The following is a 25816-nucleotide window of genomic DNA, read 5'->3' as shown; positions in this document are numbered from 1 at the left end:
TTAACTAAGAAAGAAATGGCTTAAGCAGTACCTTCCCCAACTGTTAGAGCTTAGAAGGTGACAACAGAAATTCCTTTCGGCAGGTTCTCTCAGTATTTCCACACAACCATCTCCGTCTTTAAAGTTTTTACTTAGCACCATCATAAAATATCTTTCAAAGTGCTCTCTAAAATCCTGTTACAAAACGTCTAAATGATAATCACTACTCGAATCAGCAGTTACACAGACATTAGGTAATTAAAACAGAGGTAAAATAACCATTATTACAGTACAGTGGCGATTCACTGAGCCTAGCTGGCATCCCAAACAATTCTGTTAAGTTATCAGAGAACCCAGAAAACTCACCTGTTTCAGTTTGTCAAATTCAAGTGAATTGTATTTGCTTTTTTTAAAAAAAAATCCATTTTTGGCTAGGTATATTATACATGGCATGCAAAGAGAAATTACTACTTTATTTGCATAGCACTCAAACTTCCTGATCAAAAGAGAACATAAAAAAGGGTAGATTTTCACATTAGTATATACAAATGAGAAATAAAAGCTATAGTTATACAGTATAACACAGATTAATGAATACTGTGTTAATTCAAAGTCAAATCTCCAAATGAGGACAGAGTGCAACATGCAAAGGAAACTTCTACTGAAATACTGTGAAGACGAAGACAGGAAGGAAGCAGGATTGACAGGTTACCCAAGAGGTAACAAGCTATAAAATGCAAAGCAAAACCACTTTCTAGCAGCATCCTCTAGATAAGAACTAGAAGTCACAATCATCCTTTTCTGTATAATAGTTCCAGCTGTGACAAATTGAACATGCAAATATAAAGTGATGGACACAGCCAATGGTGCAAAGTGAAAAAACAAAACACAGAACTCTATAGAAACCTGTCAAGCTAAAAATTTTTAACATTTCGTCTCTCAAAATATTTAAATCTGTCAGTGCATTAGTGTTAAAGTGGCATTAAAAAACTTCTGCAGTTTTAACAGATGCAGATTATTTTCAAAATGCATAGCATCTACATTTCTTTCGAGTAGGCACCATATTTACACCAGTGCTAAGAATTCTTGGTGGAAACAGCCATTTCATTGTATTTCCTATTATTTCTTAAACATATGTTCTTGTATGCGATCTCAAGTTCAACAAATACCAAAATTCAAAAATATACCCTATTAATATTAAAAGAACTATATACAACATTTCTAAGACACAGGTTAATAGGCTGCCTTATGTGTAATATTAAAAAGAAGACATTATTCAAGTTTGACAGATATTGAGATGAAAGGCCTTTGGGTTGGAAGCATTTCAAAAGACAACAGTGTTTTAGCCTAAGAACTGTTTGAGCCCAGTTTATGACTAAGGCATTGCATAATAAAATATACATTTCTATTTGGTGCAATGTTATGTTTTGGAATCTATCATGTGTCAAATGGTGTATTTTCTGTCACTTTAGTAAACACTATACAGCACACATTTCCAACATTTGAAATTAAACTTATTTTAAGGAAAAAAAAACAAACACTAAATCTATAATGTTTTATATTAAGCTGTTTATAAAAAATACTTTAACAAACTTATTTTCTACTTATGGGGGCAGTCACCCCATAAATAAACAGATTTTGAACAAAGAGAAATGGCAACGCCAGGAATTCACCTGCCCCCTTGAACACATATCCAAAATCTCTTGTCCAGGATAGAAGTGAGGGTAAAGGGGGAGGGGAGGAGATAGTTCCAATTTGGGTTTTTATTTTAATGTATTTTTTTAAAGCCTTTAGAAACATTCCACCTAAGAAAAGTTTCTGCTCTAATACACTGCAACAACAGCCATCAAGTGTGTTGTCCCCGATGGCCATCTCCCATCCCTGACCTCCTCCTATCCCCCCTATAGGGCCGTCCTCTGCCATTTCGATGGTACTGATAACCTTCATCTCGGCTTCTGCTTGGCTGCCCTTTCCACGACTCCTCACCTCTTGTATGTTGATATCCTCCCCTACCAGAATAGCCCCAATCGCTTTTGTACTTCCTGCCTCCATACGTCTGATTATAGAACTGCTTTGATCTACCACTTCGCAGAATATTAGACACTTCATTCTCATCTTCTGAACTCTCTTCTTTTGGTCTCTGTAGTCTGCTATCCACAGAGTTGGCCCCACTGACCACATCAGCAGCAGTCTTAGGATCTTTCACTTTTTCTGTTTTTTCTTTCAGACTTGGAATGGTCCTTTTAGGCTCAGGTTCAACAGGCACAGTTTCTCTCTCTCTGTTTAGATTCTGAGTGGGAAGATGAGCCTTTCCCTCCGCTACTGGAGGGATGGAAACCAATGCCAGATCTGCCTTAGGTGTCTGGGACGACTGCTCTGCCCGGCCTTCATGCTCACTCACATCTGCTTCAGGGAGAGCATGTTGTGTGTCTTCACATCTGGCCTCCTGAAACTCACCTGTTGGTGAGCCACCTTGTTTAGACAGATCCAGATTTTCCAGGGGTAGATCCAATTCTCCTTTCTCATCAGAAGGCATAACAATATTCTGCCTCATTACTGGACTTTCTATGAATCCCTGAAAAGGGTACCCATACCAAACAGGAGGAAAGAAAGGAGGTGCAATGGGAACTGGGCCTAAGAATGGATTAGGTCCAAAGGACGGTTGTGGGAACATATTCTTGCCACTTAGTGACTCTTCATATTCAGCATGAAGAAGATGCCCAGAGTTTTCAGATTCAAGATCAGCCTGGTAAGACAACTGTCCGTGACTTTCAGACACCTGAGATGGAGGGATAACCAAAGGTGAAGAAAATGTTGGTGGTCCAATCTCTGCTTGTGGCATTTGACCATTAACACTGGGCTCAGTCTGCATAGGAAAGTGTGCATCAGCACAAGTACAATCACTTTCATTCTGAGCAGGGGCTTCTTGGAACCAAGGGTTTTGAGGATACACAGGAACAGGGACCTTTGGGTACATCCTGCAGGCTGCCAGGTAAGCCTGGTGCAGAGGATACAGGTAAGAATGTGGGGCCCACATAGGACAACTATATGCCTAAAAGAAACAAACAAACAAAAAAAAAAAAACAGTTAAAAAGAAAAACAAAAGGTTGAAAGAAAGTTTAAAGTAGGCTCAAGGTAAGTTTTTTATGTCTACAAAGAGCATATAATCTGCAGTCCAAGAACTACATCACTATGAGACTCAACATGGAAAGGAAGTACAAAATCAAGACTGCTCTAAAGCTCCATTCCTTGTCCTATCCTGAAACCAATCCCAAGTCCTGTATAGATGTTGACAAATGACAATAAATGAACCTACCCAAGATTATCATGACCATTAATTTCATTCTTTGGATATAACTGCACGAAAACAATTATGGGTGATATGGATCTCAAAAGCCACCAACAAGCACTTGAGCCTCCAGCTTCAAGTATCTCAATCACTGGCTGTTTAGCTCGACTTGCATTTGTATTTTGGTTCTATCGCTAGCTCACTGTGTGTGACCCATGCCAACTAAATAACTGGTCTGGACCTGCTCTACCAGAAAAATCTAGTATAGGAGTAGATGACCCCCAAGTTTAGCACTCCATAGTTCTAGGAGACCCCAGAGCACTCCGCAAAGATAAAAGTGAGACTCCTAATCAAAGGGTGATACTGAAAATGAAGTATGTCAAATCCTTTGCCTACAAAGTATCAACAAAAGACCAAAGCACACGCACACGCACATGCACACACACAATTTACCAGCTAAGTGGCTACCTTTAGCCAGAGCCAAAATTAACTAGATAAATATAAATTTAGGCAAAGAAATGCAGTAGATGGTGAAATTAACCAAGTCTCCTTGTATGAACTGGTCAGTAGGCTACAGGAGGGCACTTCATTTCATATTTTAACAGTCTAGGACCCACAGAAATCAATCCAAGACAGGAGACAACACAGCACTGACAAGGACAAAGAGTTCCCCAGCCTCTCTAAGACAAACTATTGTTTGACTGACCACTTCCTAAAGGAGACCTCCACTCCACTAGTGAACACCCCACCTTCTATAGGGGTACTTTTACATGGTATTTCCTTGAACCTTTAAACAATGAGGCAAGTCGAAGACTGCTACCCTCGTTCCATAAATTCAAAAAGCTAGGCTCAGATACATTAAATGACTTGTCCAGAGCTAACCAGCTAAAAAGTGATGGAGCAGAACTTCAAACCCAGATGGCTCACTTAATCCCTCAGTGAGGGTATTTCCATTAGGCCACCCAGGGACAGAGGCATCTCCTAAACATACTCACAGGGTTAAATCACTGCCCATTAAAAGGAAAACCAACCAAAAATTGGAGCCCCAATCACCACCAAAAAGAGACATACTGCACAATTCTGAAAATGCTAGTACTGAAGATAATGAGGTTTAGTAAATCTTAGGGTATTTACTCTTAGGATAATTAAATAATTAGAATTTAAATCTGTTTACTTGAAAATAATTTTAAAATGATAAAATGTAAATACCTTTACACCAAGATTAAAGAAGAATCGAAGAATGTTCTTATCTAAAAATAAATAACAATCATCACTCAATATACATTCAAAAGCTTTTTTTCATTATTCTCAAACAATATATAGTTCTAAGACATTTTTACCTACTAGAATTGTTTTCTCTAGCCTGTGCTATAAAACATGGAGAAAAAACTAATATAACCAAAACGAGGCTCTGTTTCTATAGGGTAATTCCAGGTTCAATATACTTTGTCTATGCTACTTACAACTAAGTTCCAAAATACCTTAAATTGAGATTTTTATCTGATTTAAATTAACTCTTTGTGAAGGAAACTCAGGTGTTCACTGTATTTCCTTTTCAACTTCTCCTTGGGATTTAAAATATTATGAAATAAAAATGTTGGGGGTTAAAGGTAAAGCCAACATAAACCTAACTCATTACTAACATAAGATTAATAGGATAATATCAGCTAAGGTATTCATTTGACATTAGCCAAGTTTACTCACAGACTCAAACATCAAGCCACTGAATAATAAAACAAAAGTATCCACAAAAATCCAGATAGGGAGCATATAGACAGTCATTGCATTACCTTTTCTAGACTTAGGAAATTTTGCACCTTTAAAGAAAAGGGGACAGGCAAATTTAAAAAGAATTCTTTTAAAAATATATATATTGTTGCATGTAGTACTGTAATGACAGCTATTATTTATTATATTCGTTCCCTATAATTTTTTCATTGAGTAATTAGTGATGGAAAAAGGCAGTAAATGTTTAGTTATTTGGTTATTAATTCAAAATGGTTTTAAACAGTTCTTTAAAAAATGATGGGGCGGGGGGAGGTGAGGAGATCAGGGTGCAGCTACCAAACACATAAAAAAACATAATCCAATCAAACACAAGCTGAAGCAGAGAGTGAGTGACTAATAGCCAAACCTCTGCTATCCTTTCCCAAGTAGAGACTAACATGACAACATGACCTCTGACCTCTACTTACATCTCTCACTGAACCTGTATCAGTACATGACAAATAAAATCAGTTTTAACTTCGAGAAGCAGCTCACCTTTAGGCAGGTCCTCCCCAGTGTGACACAGTGAATAAGGTGGTGCAATGGCTCTGTCTCCCTTTTCATTACAAGGAAACCCAGGGTAGAGTGGGTCTTGGTAAAGGCTCAGTGTCTGAGGCAAAGGCATCAAGGGCTGGTTAACTGCCTGTATTGACACAGGAACTGGAGAGGGTGTTAAATGAGCTTGGGACACAGCAGAATCAGGTCCAGTAGTCAGGGTCTGTGTCACTGATAAAACAGGGATTTGAGCAGGGACACCTACAAAAAAAAAAAGAAAAAACTATAAAAAGATGAAAATAATTTTCTACAAATATTTTTACATTAAGCTAAAAAGTAAAGAATGCTATATTAACCAGGGACCCTCCTGACATACAGGAGAAAATGAACCCAGGAAACAAGCTCTGCATCAATGTGGTCTGAGTGTAGCTCTTACAAACATATGTGCACAGAGCCTGGCAAAGGGTTCAATGAGGGTCATTAGAACTGGTCCATGGGGAATGAAACTTTTGGTGTCAGTGCTGAGCAACCAAAGCAACCAGTGGAGATAACCAGCTCACACATCTTCCTCCTGGGATGTCGAGGGCATATCTCAAATGAATTCCACACTGGAAGCAGAGAAGAGCAGAGGATTGCAAAAAGAGGCTCCATATAGCTAACCTTACTCTGAGGTCAAGCTCTCACTCGAGCATTTGAAGTCTCTAACTTGGAAAGCTTATGTTGGATGGGTCATTGGATATTTAAAACTAGTAACTAACCTGTTGGTCCAAAAGATGTAGGCTCACTTGGCCAGGCTGGCACAGTGGCTGGTAAAGAAGGCACCGCAGGAGCTAGATGTACCTCTGGAGAAACCAGAAGGGGAGCTGGATTTGACAAAGACACATGTTCTGCTGGCTTCTTCAAAGAGAAAGGGTGGAAAGAGAGATCGAGTTCATTTTAACCACCAAATGTACTCTGAGTTGCCTACCTTTCTACTGCAGCTTTTATATAAATGGTTTTTCTGGTTTTATAAATGAAAGGAAAAAAGCTCAGTGGCTAAAAATCCCACACAAACAAATTTGATCCTAACCAGGGATTGCCTGCCGAAAGTCACAGAAGTCATTGGCAGAGTTAGAAACAAACTTTGAAGCATTGAACACAATGCTTTTAAGGCAAGGAAGCAAAACCATTGAAATCACTTTGAAATTCATGAATTACTAAGAACAGTTCTTCACACGAAGACATGCCACAAAACTGAATATGCTTTCTAACTGACATAAGGATGTTAACTGAATGGCAAAGACTACAACCTTTCTCTACGCCTGTATTAGACCAAGAATCAAAATGCCTGCTGGAACTCAGGTTTCTTCATCATTAAATTCAAAAGTTGGTGATATGGCTCTTTAAACATTTTTTTTCTAATCTCTTTAGTACAGTCTAACCATTACATTCCCTACCATCTATAAAATAACTGTTAAGAATGCAGACAACTGAAAAGTTTTTAAAGTAGAAATTTCCAAAAATCAAATTTTCAAGCCAACCCACCAAATATAAACTTATTCAAAATCAATTCAGAAGAATGACTTCTATGTCCAAAAAACAGTATATCTAAAAATAATACCCAAAAAAACTGGGAACATTCTAAACAACAGCATTATAAAAAATCACAGCTATCCAAATTATGATGTTAAAATATATCCTCCCATTTTCTATATAGATGTTTTCTGTTTTTAAATGTTATCAAATACAGAGCTAAGAGAAGGGAGCCTTCTATGTCAGATGCAACAATGTACTTACTTGTTCTGCAGGAGGTGGGCACTCTAATTTCTTTGACTTTGATGGTGATGAAATTCTTGCACACTTATCATCACTAATATTCTTTAGAAGCAAAAAAAACAAAAACAAAAAACCCATAATTTTGTATTTCAAACACCCACCCACATTCTAGGATCATAGTGGTTGCCTTTATTGTTCACTCTACCTGCACCTGATTGAACCCTCTCGACTATCTCTTTTTCAATTACATCTGGTCTTCATCAGATAGTAATACTACCTGCACATCTTTATATCAAACTACTGGGACATTTTTATTGGGGACATAGTTTCAAAGAGCACACTTTTCCTTTAAAAACCTCAACCTACTGCCCTGGCCAGGTGGCTCAGTTGGTTAGAGTGTCGTCCCATGCACCAAAAAGGTTACGGGTTCAATTACTGGTCGGGCACTTACAGGTGGCAGCCAATCAATGTTTCTCTCTCACACACATCAATGTTTTTCTCCTTTCCTCTCTCTAAAATCAATGAACATACCCTCAGGTGGAGATTTTTTTTTAATCTCATTCTACTATAGATTATTGGAAAAGCTACTTCCAACCAATTCAGAAAGGTCACCATAATGTACCCTACAAGAAATGGTTACAGTATGTGAGTGAATCCTCCTCAAGCACTACTATCTTTTCCCCATTTTTTCTCTACTTTTCTACTTCCCTAACAGTTATCAAATGAAGTCACCATCTCCTACTGCTTCTTCCTGATATATTATTATCACAGTGTTACAAGGAAAATGAAAAGATGCAATTAGTATTTAAAACATTTACCTCTGATGTGCTTGGCCCAGGTTTTTTATCCAGGTGAGTATGTCCATGGCTAGAGTCTGTAACAGATCAAGATTTAAAAAAAAGGCCAGCATCAGCCACTTTGAAGACAGAAAAACAAAATATAAAAATAAAGAAAGCCAAAAGTACTATTTGCATCATGTTTAGTCGGTGAAAATACAGTTTTCAGAATGATATTTATTTAAAGGAGCATTAGCCTGAGTCAGCAACAGTGAGATATATGACATTAAACTGCTCAATGATTTTAAAACAGTTCTTTTTCCAATGGATGACTTTAAACCAGACACGGAACTCCAGTACATGCTTTCAAATGATGAAGTAACATACCTTTATCTTTTCGTTCTTCGGTATCCATTCTGCGCCTGCTTCCTTTTCTATCACTCACATATGGTGATTTTCTCTGGACACATGGATTGCTACTCTGAGAAGATGACTGATTGACTGATGAGCTCTTCACATAAACAAAACCCAACACTTTGTGTTAAAGATTTACCCATAAATATACTCTTTGTACATCTGATTAAAAATCTCAAAATTCATAGCCATGTCTTTATACTTCCAAAAATAGGGCCTAAGATTCATACTTAATTATGTCCTCTATAGTTATAGGCTTATTAATAAGTCTAAGTATTAGGCAATCAGACAGACCTTTGGCCTAAATTATTTTAACACTTCTTCGTACCCTTATTTGGGAAAGCTGCTCTGACCAAACTTTCATCTTGTAATTTATACTTTCATTCTTTGCACAAATAGCAAGCACCCTTCATACAAACCTTCAAAAACAGCTATTACAGAGCCACAGTCCTTTGTGGGGGAAAGATACCCAAGTGCAAATTAACAGATACAGTGCACTGTGATTGTTATTCACTGAAATGCTACTGACCCTCAGCAAATCATGTAAGCTCTGCATGAGATCTAACCTTGTAATTGGTGTAACAAAGGGACTGGAATAAGTCAGGTTTTCAAGCTAAATTATCACTGAAGATCCTCTCCTGTTCTGGTACTAAGTAAATATTGCACAGAGCTGAGAAGAGGATCTTAGCCTTTTGTGACAGGAGTTTACTAGAAGACAGGATTCCAACTGTCAACTAGTAATCTAAAAATGATGAGCATGACTCCATTCTGACAATCAAAAATTTCACATTGTATTCCTACATTACAGTAGTCATATTCTTACCATTCACTAACTGAAAACGGACAAAAAGCTATGAATACAAGCTTAACTGATTTGTGCCTTTTTTAAAATCTAAATATGGGAAAATAACATGTTACATAAAGATAAATATACTTAACACACAACCCATGTCTAATTCACATATGGATGTGGGCACTTTTTCCAATAATTCCTAAGCTCCAAACCCTATGCCAGACTGAACTATTAGTCCAGAGGAGCTGTTTTCAATCAAGCATCTCACACCTCTAAAAAGATTCCACAGAGGCCAGTGGACAGATAATTGAGTGTGAGGGACATTATTTAATGTTGTACATCGGTATACTGGGAAGCCTCCTGTAACATTTCATTTTGTTTAATCTACTGTTGAGAAAAGGTGTCCAACCAACATTCTGGATCACATGTCATTTAGTACCACTTTCCAGTACTTAAAAGACCATGGTTTCCAGTGTCCCAAACTGAATCACATTCCCCTATCCTGCCAACGAACCCTCTTCACAGACCACTGACTTCACTCTACATGAGAACTGTTTCCCCTTCTGACTCCACCAAAATAATTAAGAAACCTAAAGAGCCCGACCTGGTTTGGCTCAGTGGATAGAGCCTTGGCCTGCGGACTGTAGGGTCTCAGTTCAATACTGGTCAAGGACACATGCCCAGGTTGTGAGCTCGATCCCCATTAGGGGGCGTGCAGGAGGCAGCCGATTAATGATTCCCTTTCATCATTGATGTCTCTCTCTCCCTCTCCCTTCCCCTCTGAAATCAATAAAAATATATTTTAAAAAAAAGAAGAAGAAACCTAAAGATAGAGATCATATCTTTCATCAGTGAAGCATCCATCACAGCCGTGTCAAACACAGAGCAAGGGCAAAGACACCAGATTCCATGTACTTCCACCTCCAACAGCAAACACTGAGCAGCTCTTACTATATATAATTTTAGGTGCTGGTGTGTTTAATAAGGAACACTGAAAAGACTTTCTGATTTTATGGATGTAGCTTAACTGAATATAAATGTATCTTGTTACTTTGGCTAGCAACATATTTTAATTCAAAATACTAACCTAGAAGTGAGCTAACCAATTTACTTGCCTCAGCTCTAACACCAACTAATATCTTTAGACTTCACATTCCTCATGAAAAGGAAGGACGATTACATTCAGTTTATTTTTTTGTTGTTGTTATTTAAATCCTCTCCCAAAGACATTTTCTTTGATTTTTTAGAAGGGAAGGGAGTGTGAGGATGGGAGGAGAGAGAAAAAAACATTGATGTCTGAGAAACATCGATCAGTTGTCTCCGGCACACACTCCAACCAGAGCCAGAGACCTAACCAGCAACCTAGGCATGTGCCCTGACAGGAACACGTCTTTTGATATACAGGATGATGCCTCTATCAACTGAGCCACACCGGCCAGGGCAAGGTACCCTTCAGTTTACAAATTATTAGTCTTATAGATTAATATAAAGTTACGGTTTAATATAAAAACTACAGTTGACCCTTAAACAACATGGGACTTAGGGGTGCCAACTTCTCCCAGGCAATTGAAAACCTGTGAATAACTTTAACTCCCCGAAAACTTAGCTCCAGATGCCATCAGTATTACATAGGGAATTTGTACCTGGACTCCAAACAGACACCAAAATCCATGGATGCTCAAGTCCCTTATATAAAATGACCTAAAAGAATGCACACAGCTAGTCTTCCATATCCACAGATTCTGTGGTTGAATCTGCAGATGGGGAACCAGGGGAATTCAGAGGGCCAACTGTAGTTACTGAAAAAAAATCTGCATTGTAAGTGGACCCACACAGTTCAAACACATGTTGTTCAAGAGTTAACTTCTATTAAGGAGAGATTTCAAACCAATAACTTTTAAAATCTCTTTTTATACATACAGAAAGGGCTGGGAAAGCGTGTTCATCTCGGTTTTGAATCTCATAAAGTAATCGAGATTCTTCTATAGCTTGCTTCTCTCTGCGCTCTTCTGGGGAGAGGCCAAAATAATTAGATTCTCGACTGGCGTGCTCAAAATCCTCAACTCTCTCACGATCAGGTTTTCTGTTAAATAAAACATTTTTGTCACACACACAAAAAAAAGCAAATGTATTGATTACCTAAAATAAAATAACCTGTTTTGTCAATACAAATATTTGACTAATATTTTGCTACAGAGTGACCACAGACCTTTTGGCAACCTGATTAATAAATGTTTACCAAACGGAATCTCCTGTAGCATCATGCACGCTACATTAACAGAATCAAGAAGATAAACTTACAATAGGGAGAGGTAGAAAAAAAAAAAGTGATACAGAAATAATTGAGGGTTTTTTTTTCCTTTTCATCAGAGCAGAAATTTAAGTACTGAATATATTTCTTTACCCCACATTTTAATACTTTCATAAGAATTCACTTTCAAAAGAAAGGGAAAGTTATTAGTTTAGGTCTCAAAAGCATTCTACTTCTCATTTCTAAGTAAAGGGCAACATCAAAGGAAACAAGAGGACCATCCTCTGCTTTTTGATACCACCAAGGGAGATGTAAAGCTACAAAGAACAAATATTAAAATGTGCCAGGCTAGATACTAACCACATCTCAGTATAATTTTGGTCAAACAAGGATGAAAAAAAATTCATGAATACAACTTAGTAGCCTATAACACATTCCTATTGATTTTGTATGACTTGTAATTATAGGCAATATGAATACTATTTGCACCGTGTCTAACAGTTTCACAACAGTGGGAAACGAAAAGTCAAAACCTAAAGGAAAAATTCGTTGTCACAATCTGAACATATAATCCGAACAAAAGTGGGAAGTGATTTTTTTACATCTGACATAAGGAACAGCCACTTTGCCCTCAGATAGTCCCACTTAAAAATCACACCCTAATTCCAACAGGGCAAATGTAACCCCAACAGTACTGGGGGGGAAAAGCAGGGGAGCAAAATGGACCCTCATAATCTTTGACCAGTCCTTCTCAAACCCCAATCACAGAAGACTCCAAAGAGGACTCAGCAAATGCCAGCAGTCTGGAAAGTTAACACAACCTTATACCATGTCCATCCTGTCACCAAAACTGTCCATCTTATCCTCACCCACTACAAAGAGAACCAAATCCTCCCTATTTGCAGCTAACTGTAGGAAAAATATTCAGCAGTGATATTACTATCATTTTCAGCATTCACATAATGCAACCAAACAGCAACCCTGCTTGGTTTTTATTACACTTTTATTTTTTTTCAAAGAAAGAGACAAATGAGAAAGAAATGAAAGGTGAGAGGTCATAGGGGGTCTCATGACTAACATTAAGATTCTGTTCTGTAAGTAGAATAATTCAAAACTAATGCGTTGAACATTAGAAAGATAAACTCTAATGGGCTTAAATCCAGGGGACTGTTAACTATAAAATTCTAGACTTAATTTTTTTAAGTCTTACTTTAAATATTTGATCATCAGCAGTCTCCAAATTTCTTTTAATAATAAAATCCACTCCATACATACAGTGGAGAAGGCATACTAACTGCAAATACAAATAGGTTTCTATATAATCAATCACAATGGCAAACATTCTCTAAAGCTTCATGCCTATGTATTACGTACTGCCTTCTGCCATCATGTTTCATATACCAAGTAATATACAGCTAACACACAAAGCAGAAACTGATCCTAAGGCTACAGAGACATTTCATATCTGTCTGATCATTCTACCAATGCCTAGGAGATAGGATTGATTCAACAGCAGAAACATACTGGATATAAATTGTTTGTGGTAAACAAAAGTATATTTCAAATTAGCCATTTAGTAGCCCATGTGTATTTGCTTTTTTAATCTTCAAGACACTGAAGAGTATAGAGTTTCCTTGTATTCAAGGGGAAAAAATGCTTCTTTTCCAGTCTATTAAAAAAAATAAAATTCATTTCTATCTATGACCTTCCTATGTTTACTTCACATTTTTAAGTTTCCAAAGTCTATATTCAAAATAAGTCAGATCTCCTAGGTACTTCGCCTGCCTTGAGTTAGATGCCACCAAATGCTAGTGGAGTCTGGTCAATATCCAAACAACAGGCTTCATCCATAACTAGTTGATTAATGAGCACAAATTCTGTCTGTTGGGAGAGGTCACCCACCATGGGCCGGGACTGTCCCTGCACAGAGAGGACTACACACAACAGCAGAAGCAGGAGAGATGCATGGAACAGATTATCCCCTGGAGTCTTGGAGACAGCATGGCCCTAGTAACAACTTGAGTTCAGAATTCTAGCCTCCAGAATTTAGTCAATTTCTGTTGTTTTAGGCCAACCCGTTTGTGGTACCTTGCTACAACAGCCCCAGGAAACTAACACAGTAATAGTAACATGTCAGCCTAAGAACCTACAATTGTCTTGAAGATGTTATGTTATATAACGATCTTTAATGAAAAAATGTTAAGTATATCCCAGCCGTGGGCAAACTACGGCCCGCGGGCCGGATCCGGCCCATTTGAAATGAATAAAACTATTGAAAAAAAAGACCGTACCCTTTTATGGAATGATGTTTACTTTGAATTTATATTAGTTCACACAAACACTCCATCCATGCTTTTGTTCCGGCCCTCCGGTCCAGTGTAAGAACCCATTGTGGCCCTCGAGTCAGAAAGTTTGCCCACCCCTGGTATATCCCAAGAAAGGGAAATGCCCAAATGCCAAAAACAAAGGAACTAGAGACTAGAACTTGTCAAGCACATAAGCTGATGCTACAGCTGTTCAGATAATAGGGGAGAGAGAGGCACAGGTCACAGTCACCTAGAAGGGCTGCAGTGCCCAGAGACATGGCAACATTTGCATGAAAGAACAGCCTCCACTTAAGACACACCCTCTCAAATAAAGCTTCTTTAAAGGGATATAAACTACTCCATGGAAGGGCAGATTAAGAAAAAAATAAAATCCATAATACAGGAAATTATGACCCTGAAGTTCACCTGTGTCTGGATATTCAGTCAGAATGCTGATAATCATGATTACATGAACCTCAACTTGTAGTTCCATTTGGTATTAGACACATTAACCCAAACAATATAAAGTTATTAGAATAAAGTAAACCAACCATCTTAACTGATTTAACTTCCTATATAAAGGAAAACATCCTCACCCTCCAAAAAATTAGAAATGCCATTTGGAATTCAGTATTTAACTTATAACAAACTACCAGACAACTATTAAGTGCCAGAATAAGACCTGGCTAAGATCTCCCAAATCATTGGGGGGAAAAAATTATTCAAAAATAATGACTAACTCTCCAAAAATTCATCTGGAATAAAAAAAAGACCCCGAATAGCCACAGCAATCCTGAGAAAGAAGAACAAAGTTGGAGGGATCACAATACCAGATATCAAGCTATATTACCAAGTGACGGTTCTCAAAACTGCCTGGTACTGGCACCAAAACAGACATATAGACCACTGGAACAGAACAGAGAACCCAGAAAACGACCCAAGCCATTATGCTCAATTGATATTTGACAAAGGAGGCAAGAGCATACAATGGAGTCAAGACAGTCTCTTCAATAAATGGTGCTGGAAAATTTGGTCAGATACATGCAAAAAAATGAAACTAGATCATCAACTTATACCATACATAAAAACAAACTCAAAATGGCTAAAGGATTTAAATGTAAGACGGGAAACCATAAAAATCCTACGAGACTCCATAGGCATCAAAATAGCAGACATATGTTGCAGCAATATCTTTACAGGCACAGCTCCTAGGGCAATGGAGACTAAGGAGAAAATAAACAAATGGGACTACATCAAAATAAAAATCTTCTGCACAGCAAAAGAATCCATCAACAAAACAACAAGAAAGCCCACTGAATGGTAGAACATATTTGCCAATAACATTTCTGAGAAGGGTTTAATCTCCAAAATTTACAGAGAACTCATACAACTTAACAAAAGATAAACGATCCAATCAAAAAATGGGCAAAGGATCTACTAAATAGACACTTTTCAAAAAAGGACATACAGAAGGCCCATAGACATATGAACACATGCTCAAAGTCATGAATCATCCGAGAGATGCAAATCAAAACAACGAGATACCATCTCACACCTGTCAAAATGGCTATCATCAACATATCAGCCCTGGCCGGTTTGGCTGAATGGATAGAGTAGGCCTGTGAACGGAAAGGTCCCAGGTTCATTTCCAGTCAAGGGCACATGCCCCAGTTGTGGGCTCGATCCCCAGTAGGGAACTTGCAGGAGGCAGCTGATCCATGATTCTCTCTCATTGTGAATGTTTCTATCTCTCTCTCCCTCTTCCTTTCTCTCTGAAATCAATAAAAAAATAAAAAAATTTTTAAAAATCAACAAATGACAAGTGCTGGTGAGGATGTGAAGAAAAAGGAACCCTCCTGCACTGCTGGTGGGAATGCAGACTGGTGCAGCCACTGTGGAAGACAGTAATGGAGTTTCCTCAAAAAGTTAAAAATGGAACTCCCATTTGACCCAGTGATCCCACTTCTAGGACTATATCCCAAGAAACCAGAAACACCAATCAGAAAGGATATATGCATCCCTATGTTCATAGCAGCACAATTTACAATAGCTAAGATTTGGAAACAGCATAAGTGCCCATCAGCAGATGAGTGGATGAAAAAACTGTGGTACATCTACACAATGGATACTATGCCGCTATAAAAAAGAAGAAACTTGCCGAAACCGGTTTGGCTCAGTGGATAGAGCGTCGGCTTGCGGACTGAAAGGTCCCAGGTTCGATTCTGGTCAAGGGCATGTACCTGGGTTGCGGGCACATCCCCAGTAGGAGATGTGCAGGAGGCAGCTGATCGATGTTTCTCTCTCATCGATGTTTCTAACTCTCTATCTCTCTCCCTTCCTCTCTGTAAAAAATCAATAAAATATATTAAAAAAAAAGAAAATTCATTTAAAAAAAAAAAAAAAAGAAGAAACTTTTACCATTTGCAACAGCATGGATGGAACTAGAGAGCATTATGCCAAGCAAAATAAGCAAGTCGGAGAAAGAAATATCACATCATCTCACTCATATGTGGAATATAATGATCAACATCATTTGATTAACAAGAAAAAAAGAGACAAATTGGGAGGGGGGGTCAATTGGGGAAAAGGGAGACACATGTAAAACTTTAGACAAAAAATAAATAAATAAATAAAATAAAGATGACTTACTCTGCAAAGTTACTTTATTTCTTTAAAGAGAACTATGAAGAACTGAAATCCTCACATAGTATTTTATCAATACTTTTAATATTCTATAAGTAAAAGCATGAAATGTGGCAAATAAAAGAAAATGCCCCTCTCTTACCTTATGATCTGTGAAGGTGTCCTGCTAAGATTCTTGTGCTCACTAGAGGGTTTCTGAGACGGTGACCCTGCAGAATGACTAGAGAATGCATGCTGTCTTACTCCCGAAGGGTGCTGGAGTCGAGGAGGTAGTGCTGATGGAGCTTTTACTGTCTTGCTTGAATTCTTTGGCCCTCTATAATCTGCATCTGTGACAAGAATCCAAAGATACCTCATAATTTCCTATGATCAACAATGCCATCTATCTTTACCCCTCCCCCCAAAAAAGAATAACTTGATGTGCTCTTACCAGAATGGAAATTTTGTCCAGAAGGGGTAGGTTTTTTCATCTTCTTCCCTGACACTGTGTTCCAGCTTTCTGAGGGAGGTGGTTTGAGGGTCTTCGGTGAGTGCCTTCAAAAGGAAGGAAAAGACATGTAATAATTTAAAATGCTCATAGTAACAATATCTACTTAAGTATTCAGCATAGCTATTTTATTTGTAACTTACATAAAAATTTCCAGCTTTAGTTCTTATATTAAAAATAAAGTACAAACAAAGCCATTTAGCAACCCAGATGTAATTCTAATAAATAAAAGATAACATAAATCAAAAGCATGTTTTCAAACCCAAAAATACCAGAAGACAAAAAGGCCTTAAATCACAATCGAAGCAAAAGATTTGAGGAATGATTGCTATTAGCTGTGATAAACGTACTGTCATTCAGGTGGGGAGAGGCAGGAGCCCTTACTGTGCTAGAGACACATAAAAGTACCTACATGTCTATGAGAAATGGTATAACGTCTCAATTTTTTGAATTATTCCAATTCCATTTATAAAAAGGGTTAGGGAAAATAGGTTAGGAAAGACTGCTAAATGCTGTTAACTGATGAACCAGGATGATGGTATATTAGAGTTCACTGCACTATGCTCCTGACATTTATGTATGATTGAAGTTTTCCATAGTAAAGTTTAGGTGTGACTTACTACCTTTATCTCTAATAAGGGCAGCAGCAACTAAAATAAAAGGTATTCTAAAATAACATTGTAAATCTACCATAAAATTTTACTCCGTCTGACATTTATTTAAAATTAATTACATGCAATTCAGTACCAAATAATATTAGGAATGAATATGATCTCTATCCTCCAAAGCTCCCACTTTATAGTTATAAAAGTCAATTTCCCAAACTGCCTTTGTGAAGAAGGGCACATTTTAAACAGTAATGGGCAAAATGAGTTTTCTTTTATATCATCATGCAAAAGACTAAATTTAAACTCTATTTTTCAAAAGCTCTGAACAAATATTTCTACACATAGGCAACACCTTTAAGTGAATCTGAAAATGCAGAAAGCCATTTTGAAATGCTCGTGATTACATGAGGCAAGTTGAAAAGACAGTAAATGCCTTAGTTGAAGAGCAGTACATACTTCCTTCCAACTTCTTCAACCAAAACTGGTCCGTTCTCAGAATGAACCCCTTGAAGGTCTGCAGTAGAAAATTTTCCATTGTGATCCAACCTAACCTGGTGAACAATTCCAGAAAGATCAGTCATCTGCTTCCTTGCATTAATGATCAGTTTTTAAAATTTATTGTTTCCAATTAAAGAGAAAATGAAATGTATATTGTTAAACACAAAACTAATTTCAAAACAGTATACAATAATGTTTCTCTGTGTTTACCCTTCCAAAATTGTTCTAAATTACTATCCTAAATAGTTCAAGAAGTAGTAGCAACATCTATTAAGGCTCCTAACAAGAGAGGCATCTTGTCCTGGTCCTCCAAGTCAGGACTGTGGCACAACACAACCAGGATTCCAGGCCTGGGATTTTTACTTACCGGCAATATGACCTTGGGCAAGTTACTTCTCATACTTCAGTGTCTTCATATGCAAAATAAGGCTAATAATAGTACCAAAGTCATAGGACTCATGGAGATGGAATGAGGTATGTATCATATACATGAAGGACGTGACAGTATTATTATAATTACTATGTGTAACTGTGACCTTTCTCCTCCCTAAAAATAGATCTGTTATCTGTTCTCTACATGGTATTTTCCAAGAGTAAACTGTGATAGGAGAGTAAGCCCTGAGGTGTTTCTATAATCAAACAATACACAATGAATAGGGGATCTGGCATGACTACACCAGGAGCACTAAGAGCCCACCCGTGTTGCATGGCTTTGAGTACCCTCGTACTTTTATTAGTAGACAAAGTCCTCTAACTGAGGTTTCATTCTTCACAAATCAAAATAGGACACTTAGCCTTCCTCTCTTTAACAATCAAAAATATTTTCCCGACGTTTTTTATCAAAAGTTAAAACTGTATCTTACATGTTCACCTGAGTAAACAAGTCATCTTTGACTCCTAGCAGTTTACACAATAAAGTTTCAATTAAATTTTATCCAAGTTAAAGTAGTAGAATTAGAAACAAAATACTCTAAAATAGAAAAAATTAAAATAGGTATCTGCTTTATCATCTACCTTATTAATGGCATCTACCAAAAGTAACTGCAACCTCAAAGAAGATATGCATGATTTGAAATAATGAGTAACAAAACTTTAGTGATGCAGCGTAAGATAAGCAATCTTCTCTTCTCTGTTGAGGGGTGGGGAAGAAGGGGAATACTAAGCCTTGGTTTTATTCTTCTCTTTTGTTCCCTTCAAAGATTTCACAATTCTGTTCTATAATTAGAGCATAATTCTGACAATCCCATAAGGAAGAACCTAAATGAATTACATCCTCTTCTTCCTTTCAAATACCCCAGAACCAGAACACTATGAAAAGTGCTCAAAAGTGTACAGATATAATCCTGGTCAATCAGATACTTTTCACAAACCACTTTATAACAAAGGAAATTAGCGTTTCCCCCACAAGTCAAGGAGAAATGTTTGTCAAGGGCTATTGTAAGGTAGTTTTGAAAAGGCAAACACTTTTTTCCTTTTAATCCTCACCTGAGGATATGTTTTTATTGATTTCAGAGGAAGAAAAGAAGGGGGTCAGGGAAGGAGGGAGGCAGGGAGGGAGGGAGGGAGGGAGGGAGGGAGGGAGGGAGGGAGGGAGGGAGGAGGGAAGGAGGGAGGAGGGAGGGAGGGAGGAAGAGAGGGAGGAACGGAGAGAGAAACATCAATGTTGAGGAGAAACATTTGATTGTTGACTCCCATACATGCCCCGACTAGGGATCAAACCCAAAACCTAGGTATGTGACCTGACCGGGAATCAAACCCCAAACCTTTGGTGTACAGGATATCGCTCCAACCAACTGAGCCACCTGGCCAGGGCAAAAGGCAACACTTTTTGATGGAAGCCATTTTGATGAAAATTATCTTCCAATTAATTCTTGTGTACGTGGATTGCTTTTATTTTGGAAATAGTCCATTTTTATCATAAACAACAGAAAAGGGACCTTTGGAAATTACCTTTTCCAGAGTTTCTCTACACTTGGCATTTTTGACACTTTGGGCCAGATAATTCTTTGCCATGGGAAGTGGGAAAGAATGTCCCTGTACACTGTAGGATATTTGGTAATATCCCTGGCCTTTACCCACTAGATGTGAGTAGCATCTTCCCAGTTAGAAAACAAAAAAATGTCTGCAGACATTGCTCAGCAGGGAGGGGGGAGGGGGCGTGCAAAATCACTCCAAGTTAAGAAACATTGATGTGTCCTGGCAGGTGTTTCTCAGTGGTTAGAGTAGTTCTCAACCTTCCTAATGCCGCGACCCTTTAATACAGTTCCTCATGTTGTGGTGTCCCCCAACCATAAAATTATTTTTGTTGCTACTTCATAACTGTAATTTTGCTACTGTTATGAATCGTAATGTGAATATCTGATATGCAGGATGTATTTTCATTGTTATAAATTGAACATAATTAAAGCATAGTGATTAATCACAAAAACAATATGCAATTATATAGGTGTTTTCTGATGGTCTTCGGCGACCCCTGTGAAAGGGTTGTTCAACCCCCAAAGAAATCGCGACCCACAGGTTGAGAACCGCTGGGTTAGAGCATCGCCTTGCACACCAAAGGGTCTCGGATTTGATTCTCAGTCAAGGGCATGTACCTGGTTTACAGGTTCACTCCCCACCCCCAGTCAGGTCACGCTCGAGAAGCAATCAATGTGTCTTTCTCACAGTGATGTGTGTCTGTCTCTCCCTCTCTTTCCCCCCCTCTTCCCTCCCTTCTACGTTCTCTCTAAAAAGCAAGGGAAAAAATATCCTCCGGTTAGGATTAAGCAAAAATAAACTGATCTAATCCAACTTTCCCCTTTAATAATCTGCTACTTAAATCCAGAGCAATAGTTTATTCAAAGTAAATGAAAATCTCCTGTCAGTCCACTTTACTTTCTTAATTCAACCAAAAAACATTATGTACCACCTGGCTGGCTTGGCTCAGTAGGAGCATCAACCTATGAACCAGGAGATCATGGTTTGATTCGCAGTCAGGGTACATGCCTGGGTTTCAGGCTCAATCTCCCCAGATTGGGGCGTACAGGAGGCAGCCAATCAATGATTCTCTCTCATCATTGATGTTCTCTCTCTCTCTCTACCTCTCCCTTCCTCTCTGAAATCAATAAAAAGATACCTTTTTTTTTTTTTTTTTAGAAAAACATTATGTACCTCTCAATTTTCCAGGATAACTCTTATAAGCAAAACAAACTGACTTATAATATCAAGCTTGAACCAATTATAAAATATTTGCCAACTGTAATGAAAATATCTAAAAATCTGAAATGTAACTGTAACTTCTTTGAAGCAAGAATATCAAATATTAGATTTTTTTTTTAAAGATCATGTGACAGGATGCCATGGTTTTCGATACATACAATTTTGGTAATGTATTCAAATGAATCAAAATGCTAAATATTTAAAACCATGAAAATGTATACATGAAAAAATATGTTCTAAAATTCCAAATTAACAATACATTCAAACTTATCTGTTTACTTGGTTCCTATTATAATAAGATGTCAGGTAAGATCTTTTCTTCTATATAATCACTTACTTGGCATTTATCCCCAACTTCATACTGTAAGCCAGCAGCAATGGAATAATCACGTTTCTGTTGAGCTGTAAATAATATCAGAATAATATCAAGTTGACTTAATTATTTTCAAGTGCCACAAAACAAATTTATGGAAAATGCAGATTTTTAAACTCACCTTGTTTAGACTTGAGCCAAATTTCATATTCCACATTTCTATAAACCGCTGGATTGAGTGACTTAAGAACCTTTCTAGACAAAGGAAGGCTTTGGGAGTTCCCATTGTTTTTCAGGTGCTAAACAAACAAAGTCAGGATTAAAAAAATAAAACATTTTTGTTTGACATATGTACAAGAATAAAATCAAAAGAAAACTTCAAAAATTACTAAGTTGCTGAAAAATGTACTAGTTAGTTACGCCTAACTCTATTGAAAATGTACCAGAAAAGATTAAAAATATTAAGACTACATTTTTATAAGCTCTTATATTGAAGAACAAGTTAAGACCTTTAGAAAAAAATACCTGATCACTTGACAGAGCTTTAAATCCATTTACATCATTAGCGGTGGTAGTTTTTCTCCTATAAAGGAAAAAACATAACCATAATTAGTACAAAATGTGTTCACATGCAATTAATTTATTCTAACTTCACATAAAAATATCAGAAGTCAGAGTTATATTCCACAAAGTCAAAGCTATCTTCCAATGAGCCTTTACAAATTTTAATAAAGTGCACAAGTGGCACTGACCAGTTTGGCTCAGTGGACAGAACGTCGGCCTATGGACTAAAACAGCGGTAGCCAACCTTTCGGACTTCACAGACCCCCAGCGTCCCCAGACCACTGGTCGGCAACTGCTGGACTAAAGGGTCCTGGGTTCAATTCCAGTCAAGGGCACGTATCTAGGTTACAGGCTTGAGCCCTGGCCCTGGTGAGGGCGCATATGGAAGGCAACCTATGTGTCTCTCACATGGATGTTTCTCTCTCTCCGTCTCTCCCCTTCCCTTCCACTCTCTCTAAAATCAATGAAAAAATATCCTTGGGTGAGGATTAAAAAATATACAAAAAATAAAGTGTGCGTGTGTGCGTGTGTGTGTGACTTATAAAATATAATTCAAAGACTTTTATCAGTAGTTCTTACTGGCTCAATAAAACAAACAGAAATAAACTGAAATTCAGGTAAGTAGAATAATTGGGTTTATAAAACATTCAATGTAGAAAAATTTCCTTTCAATACATAGATGATGATCCATTAAACAAAATATTCCACTACAAAAAGATGTACAGTCTAGTGATAATGAATGCAAACCATATTCAGTATGCTAATACTAATAAGTGCTATTGGGGATGTTAGGAAAAAATTATAGTGTTGAGCCATAGGCTCAAATAAGAAAAAGTGGGATGAGGAAAGAACTTGTTGAGATGTCTTTTTGAATAAGTAATTAAAGGTAACAAGATAGCAAACCATAAGTCTATTCAGTATTCCAGGCAGAAAAAACAGAAATCAAGTGCAAAGACCCTGGTGTGGACAAGGGCTGGCTGGCAAGGCTGGAACAGAGTGATGGCAAGTAGAATGGGAGATGAGGTGAGGAGCCACCTGTACTCTTCTGTCCAACACTCCTTCATAAATCAATTTCTAGTCTTTGGGACAATTTCCCAAGTCTGTACCCTTAAATGCAGCAATCTTCAAGAGACTCCAAGTAGCCAGTGTCTAGATTTTTAAAAAGCACCCATAATTTCCAGTACTTCAACACTGTGAATGCGAAAAGAATCCAGGCACAAGAGTATAACAAAATCCCTACTCTTTCCTCCTTGCTATCACACTATGCCTATCTATGGTGCCATGGTTATATAGCATTCTTCCCTACTTGAAGCCTTGTCTTCCCTAAGCCAGATATGACACAAGAAATCTGTAATAATGCAAAAAGTTAACGAGAGAGGCTCCAATGTTACAATAGTAAAAAGCTACAATAGTAAAGTATAAAAAGAAAAACAGCATTATAATGAGCACACCTTCCCTAATTAACTTTCTCCTATGTTCAATGACATGTCTTAATCAGAGAGGTGCTGGAGAGGACCATGGAGTAAAATTTTTCCCTGTGCACAGTCAGTCCATTCTAGCATTAAACTTATAAAGGCAGGCCCAGATTCTAACTAACTGTTCATTTCTTTCTTATAAAGAAATGGTAGACAATTTTTCAATCAGGATTAGAAAAATTTAAGAAATGCCTTGAATTACAGATAAAAAGATAATTAAGTACTTAATAAAGAATTAGATATCAATTTTCATTTCTTTCTCTAGTTTCACAGTATGTAACACCAAGTAGGAGGCTTTCCTTTTTAAGATACAACAGCAATAATAGTTTAACTTCATTAGGATTGGAATATGATTAGTTGCTATAAAATGTCCTATATAATAAAACCCTAATATGCAAATCAACCGAATGGCGGAATGACCAGTCGCTTTGACGCGCACTGACCACCAGAGGCCAGATGCTCAACGCAGGAGCTGCCGCTGGTCAGGGCCGATGAGTGGGCGGCACCAGGCCGCCAGCCAAGGCAGGTGCCAGTAGGGGCCCCCCCAGATCGCCCCGCCCGCCAGTCGACCCACATATCGGCCCTGATCGCCAGACTGACCTAGGGACCCTACTCATGCACGAATTTTGTGCACTAGGTCTCTAGTATTCTTCTTATTGATAAAAACTAACATGTTGGACACTATATTTAGGAACTAGCTTATGCGCTTTACGTGTTATCTCATTTAATTATTATAAACTGGAGGCCCGATGCACGAAATTCGTGCATAGGTAGGGTCCCTAGGCCTGGTTGGTGATCAGGGTGACTGTGGGGCGACTGGCGGGGCAATTAGGGGCCCCCGCTGGCACTCACCTTGGCTGGCCTGGGGCCTGCACGCAGCTTCTGCGCTAAGCATCTGCCCCCTGGTGGTCAGTGCACATCATAGCCACCGGTCATTCTGCCATTCGGTCTATTTGCATATTAGGCTTTTATTATATAGGAGGATTCTGCCCTTTGAGGAACTACTAATATATCTCATTTTACAGATGCAGAATTGGGGCTTCTTAGTGAATTTAAGTAATTTTCCCCAAGTCTAGTAAGTTGGCAGGAAGCCAGTATTGAAACCAGGTTTGGAAGTATACAGCCCAAGCTCTTATCCACTAGTTTATACGTCCTGGGGGGGAGGGGGGGGGGAATATCATAGACTCAAAAAGTGCTTATTCACAATCTAAACAAAAACATTATCCAGAGCTGTTCCCACACTATACCCTAATTTGGGATTTTTATTATCTAAAAAGAAAAAGAGGTGGCATTATTTAAGGAAACAATAAAAGAAAGTCAAGGAAATCAAAATGGCCATTCTTTTAGCACTGAATACGCAAACAGTTGACAGCTTAACCTTAAAATTTTATAATACCACAGATATAGGTAGACCAAATCTATTCCACATATACACATCCAGATTACATAGAATTAGATGCTTTCCCACCCAAAACAAGTTTTTAAAAGTAACAGCTCCTTAGAAGAAATGAGGTAAAATTAGTGGCAGAGATAAAGAACCTTCTACTGCAGATCAGTATATTTTAGGAATACCGTAATATTTCAATTCCAGGGAACTCCTTGCAGAATCATTTACTGAATTGTTTCTTTGTACGGCACTATAAAGATATCTTAGAATTTAAATTCATTCTTACCTGCAACTATCATCCTCTGAATCTGATATTTCACTGTGGCTTTCACCAGCTACTTCAGCAGTGTTGAGTCCCATCAAGATTTTACTAACATCAGTTTTAAATACCTTCTCATACAGTAATTCATAAAGGAGAGCTGCAATTAACAAGAGATATGTTATGCAACATTAACTAATTTTATGTTCTAACATAAAATTGAGTATCTACTGCCCAGGCTTCTAAAATCATAACTGGATACCTGCAACATCTATGATCAAATTTAATCATAGAGAGCAACCAGATTTGTGTGTAATTAGTTTAAAATCATTACATAAGATAACTGTCATTTTTAAAAATATCAACACAAAAAGGTATCACAACTTTGAAACAAGTATGATGACAATAAAAGATAAACATGCATATTAAACAATTATTACACTTCGTGTGTTAAGCCTTTACATTATCTGCATATTTAATCCCAGCACAGTGGTATAATTATTCTAATTGTACAGATGAGGAAACTGAGAATTATAGATGGCATACAACATACCCAACC

The 25816-nt window shown here is 37.7% G+C and overlaps 1 protein-coding gene across 1 annotated transcript in view; it reads right to left on the bottom strand.

Annotated features, from left to right (window-relative positions):
* Positions 1 to 1528: 1528 nt before the first annotated feature.
* OTUD4 (OTU deubiquitinase 4) overlaps positions 1529 to 25816 on the bottom strand; it is a 43459-nt gene continuing 19171 nt past the window's right edge. The window contains exons 7-21 of the mRNA XM_081091007.1: positions 25285 to 25417; positions 22098 to 22155; positions 21754 to 21871; positions 21597 to 21661; positions 18020 to 18114; positions 16899 to 17002; positions 16611 to 16797; positions 11189 to 11351; positions 8449 to 8572; positions 8104 to 8159; positions 7307 to 7387; positions 6289 to 6427; positions 5531 to 5791; positions 4478 to 4518; positions 1529 to 3031 (exon numbers count right to left, since the gene is read on the bottom strand). Of these exons, the coding sequence (XP_080947133.1) occupies positions 1826 to 3031; positions 4478 to 4518; positions 5531 to 5791; positions 6289 to 6427; positions 7307 to 7387; positions 8104 to 8159; positions 8449 to 8572; positions 11189 to 11351; positions 16611 to 16797; positions 16899 to 17002; positions 18020 to 18114; positions 21597 to 21661; positions 21754 to 21871; positions 22098 to 22155; positions 25285 to 25417 (2831 nt within the window). The 3' untranslated portion in view covers positions 1529 to 1825. The remainder of the gene's footprint in view (positions 3032 to 4477; positions 4519 to 5530; positions 5792 to 6288; positions 6428 to 7306; positions 7388 to 8103; positions 8160 to 8448; positions 8573 to 11188; positions 11352 to 16610; positions 16798 to 16898; positions 17003 to 18019; positions 18115 to 21596; positions 21662 to 21753; positions 21872 to 22097; positions 22156 to 25284; positions 25418 to 25816) is intronic.

Source organism: Myotis nattereri (assembly GCF_964212035.1).
Source record: "Myotis nattereri genome assembly, chromosome: 5".
Classification (NCBI taxonomy): Eukaryota; Metazoa; Chordata; class Mammalia; order Chiroptera; family Vespertilionidae; genus Myotis; species Myotis nattereri.
The sequence above is the reverse complement of the archived record's forward strand: the minus strand, read 5'-3'. Positions and strand labels throughout refer to the sequence as shown.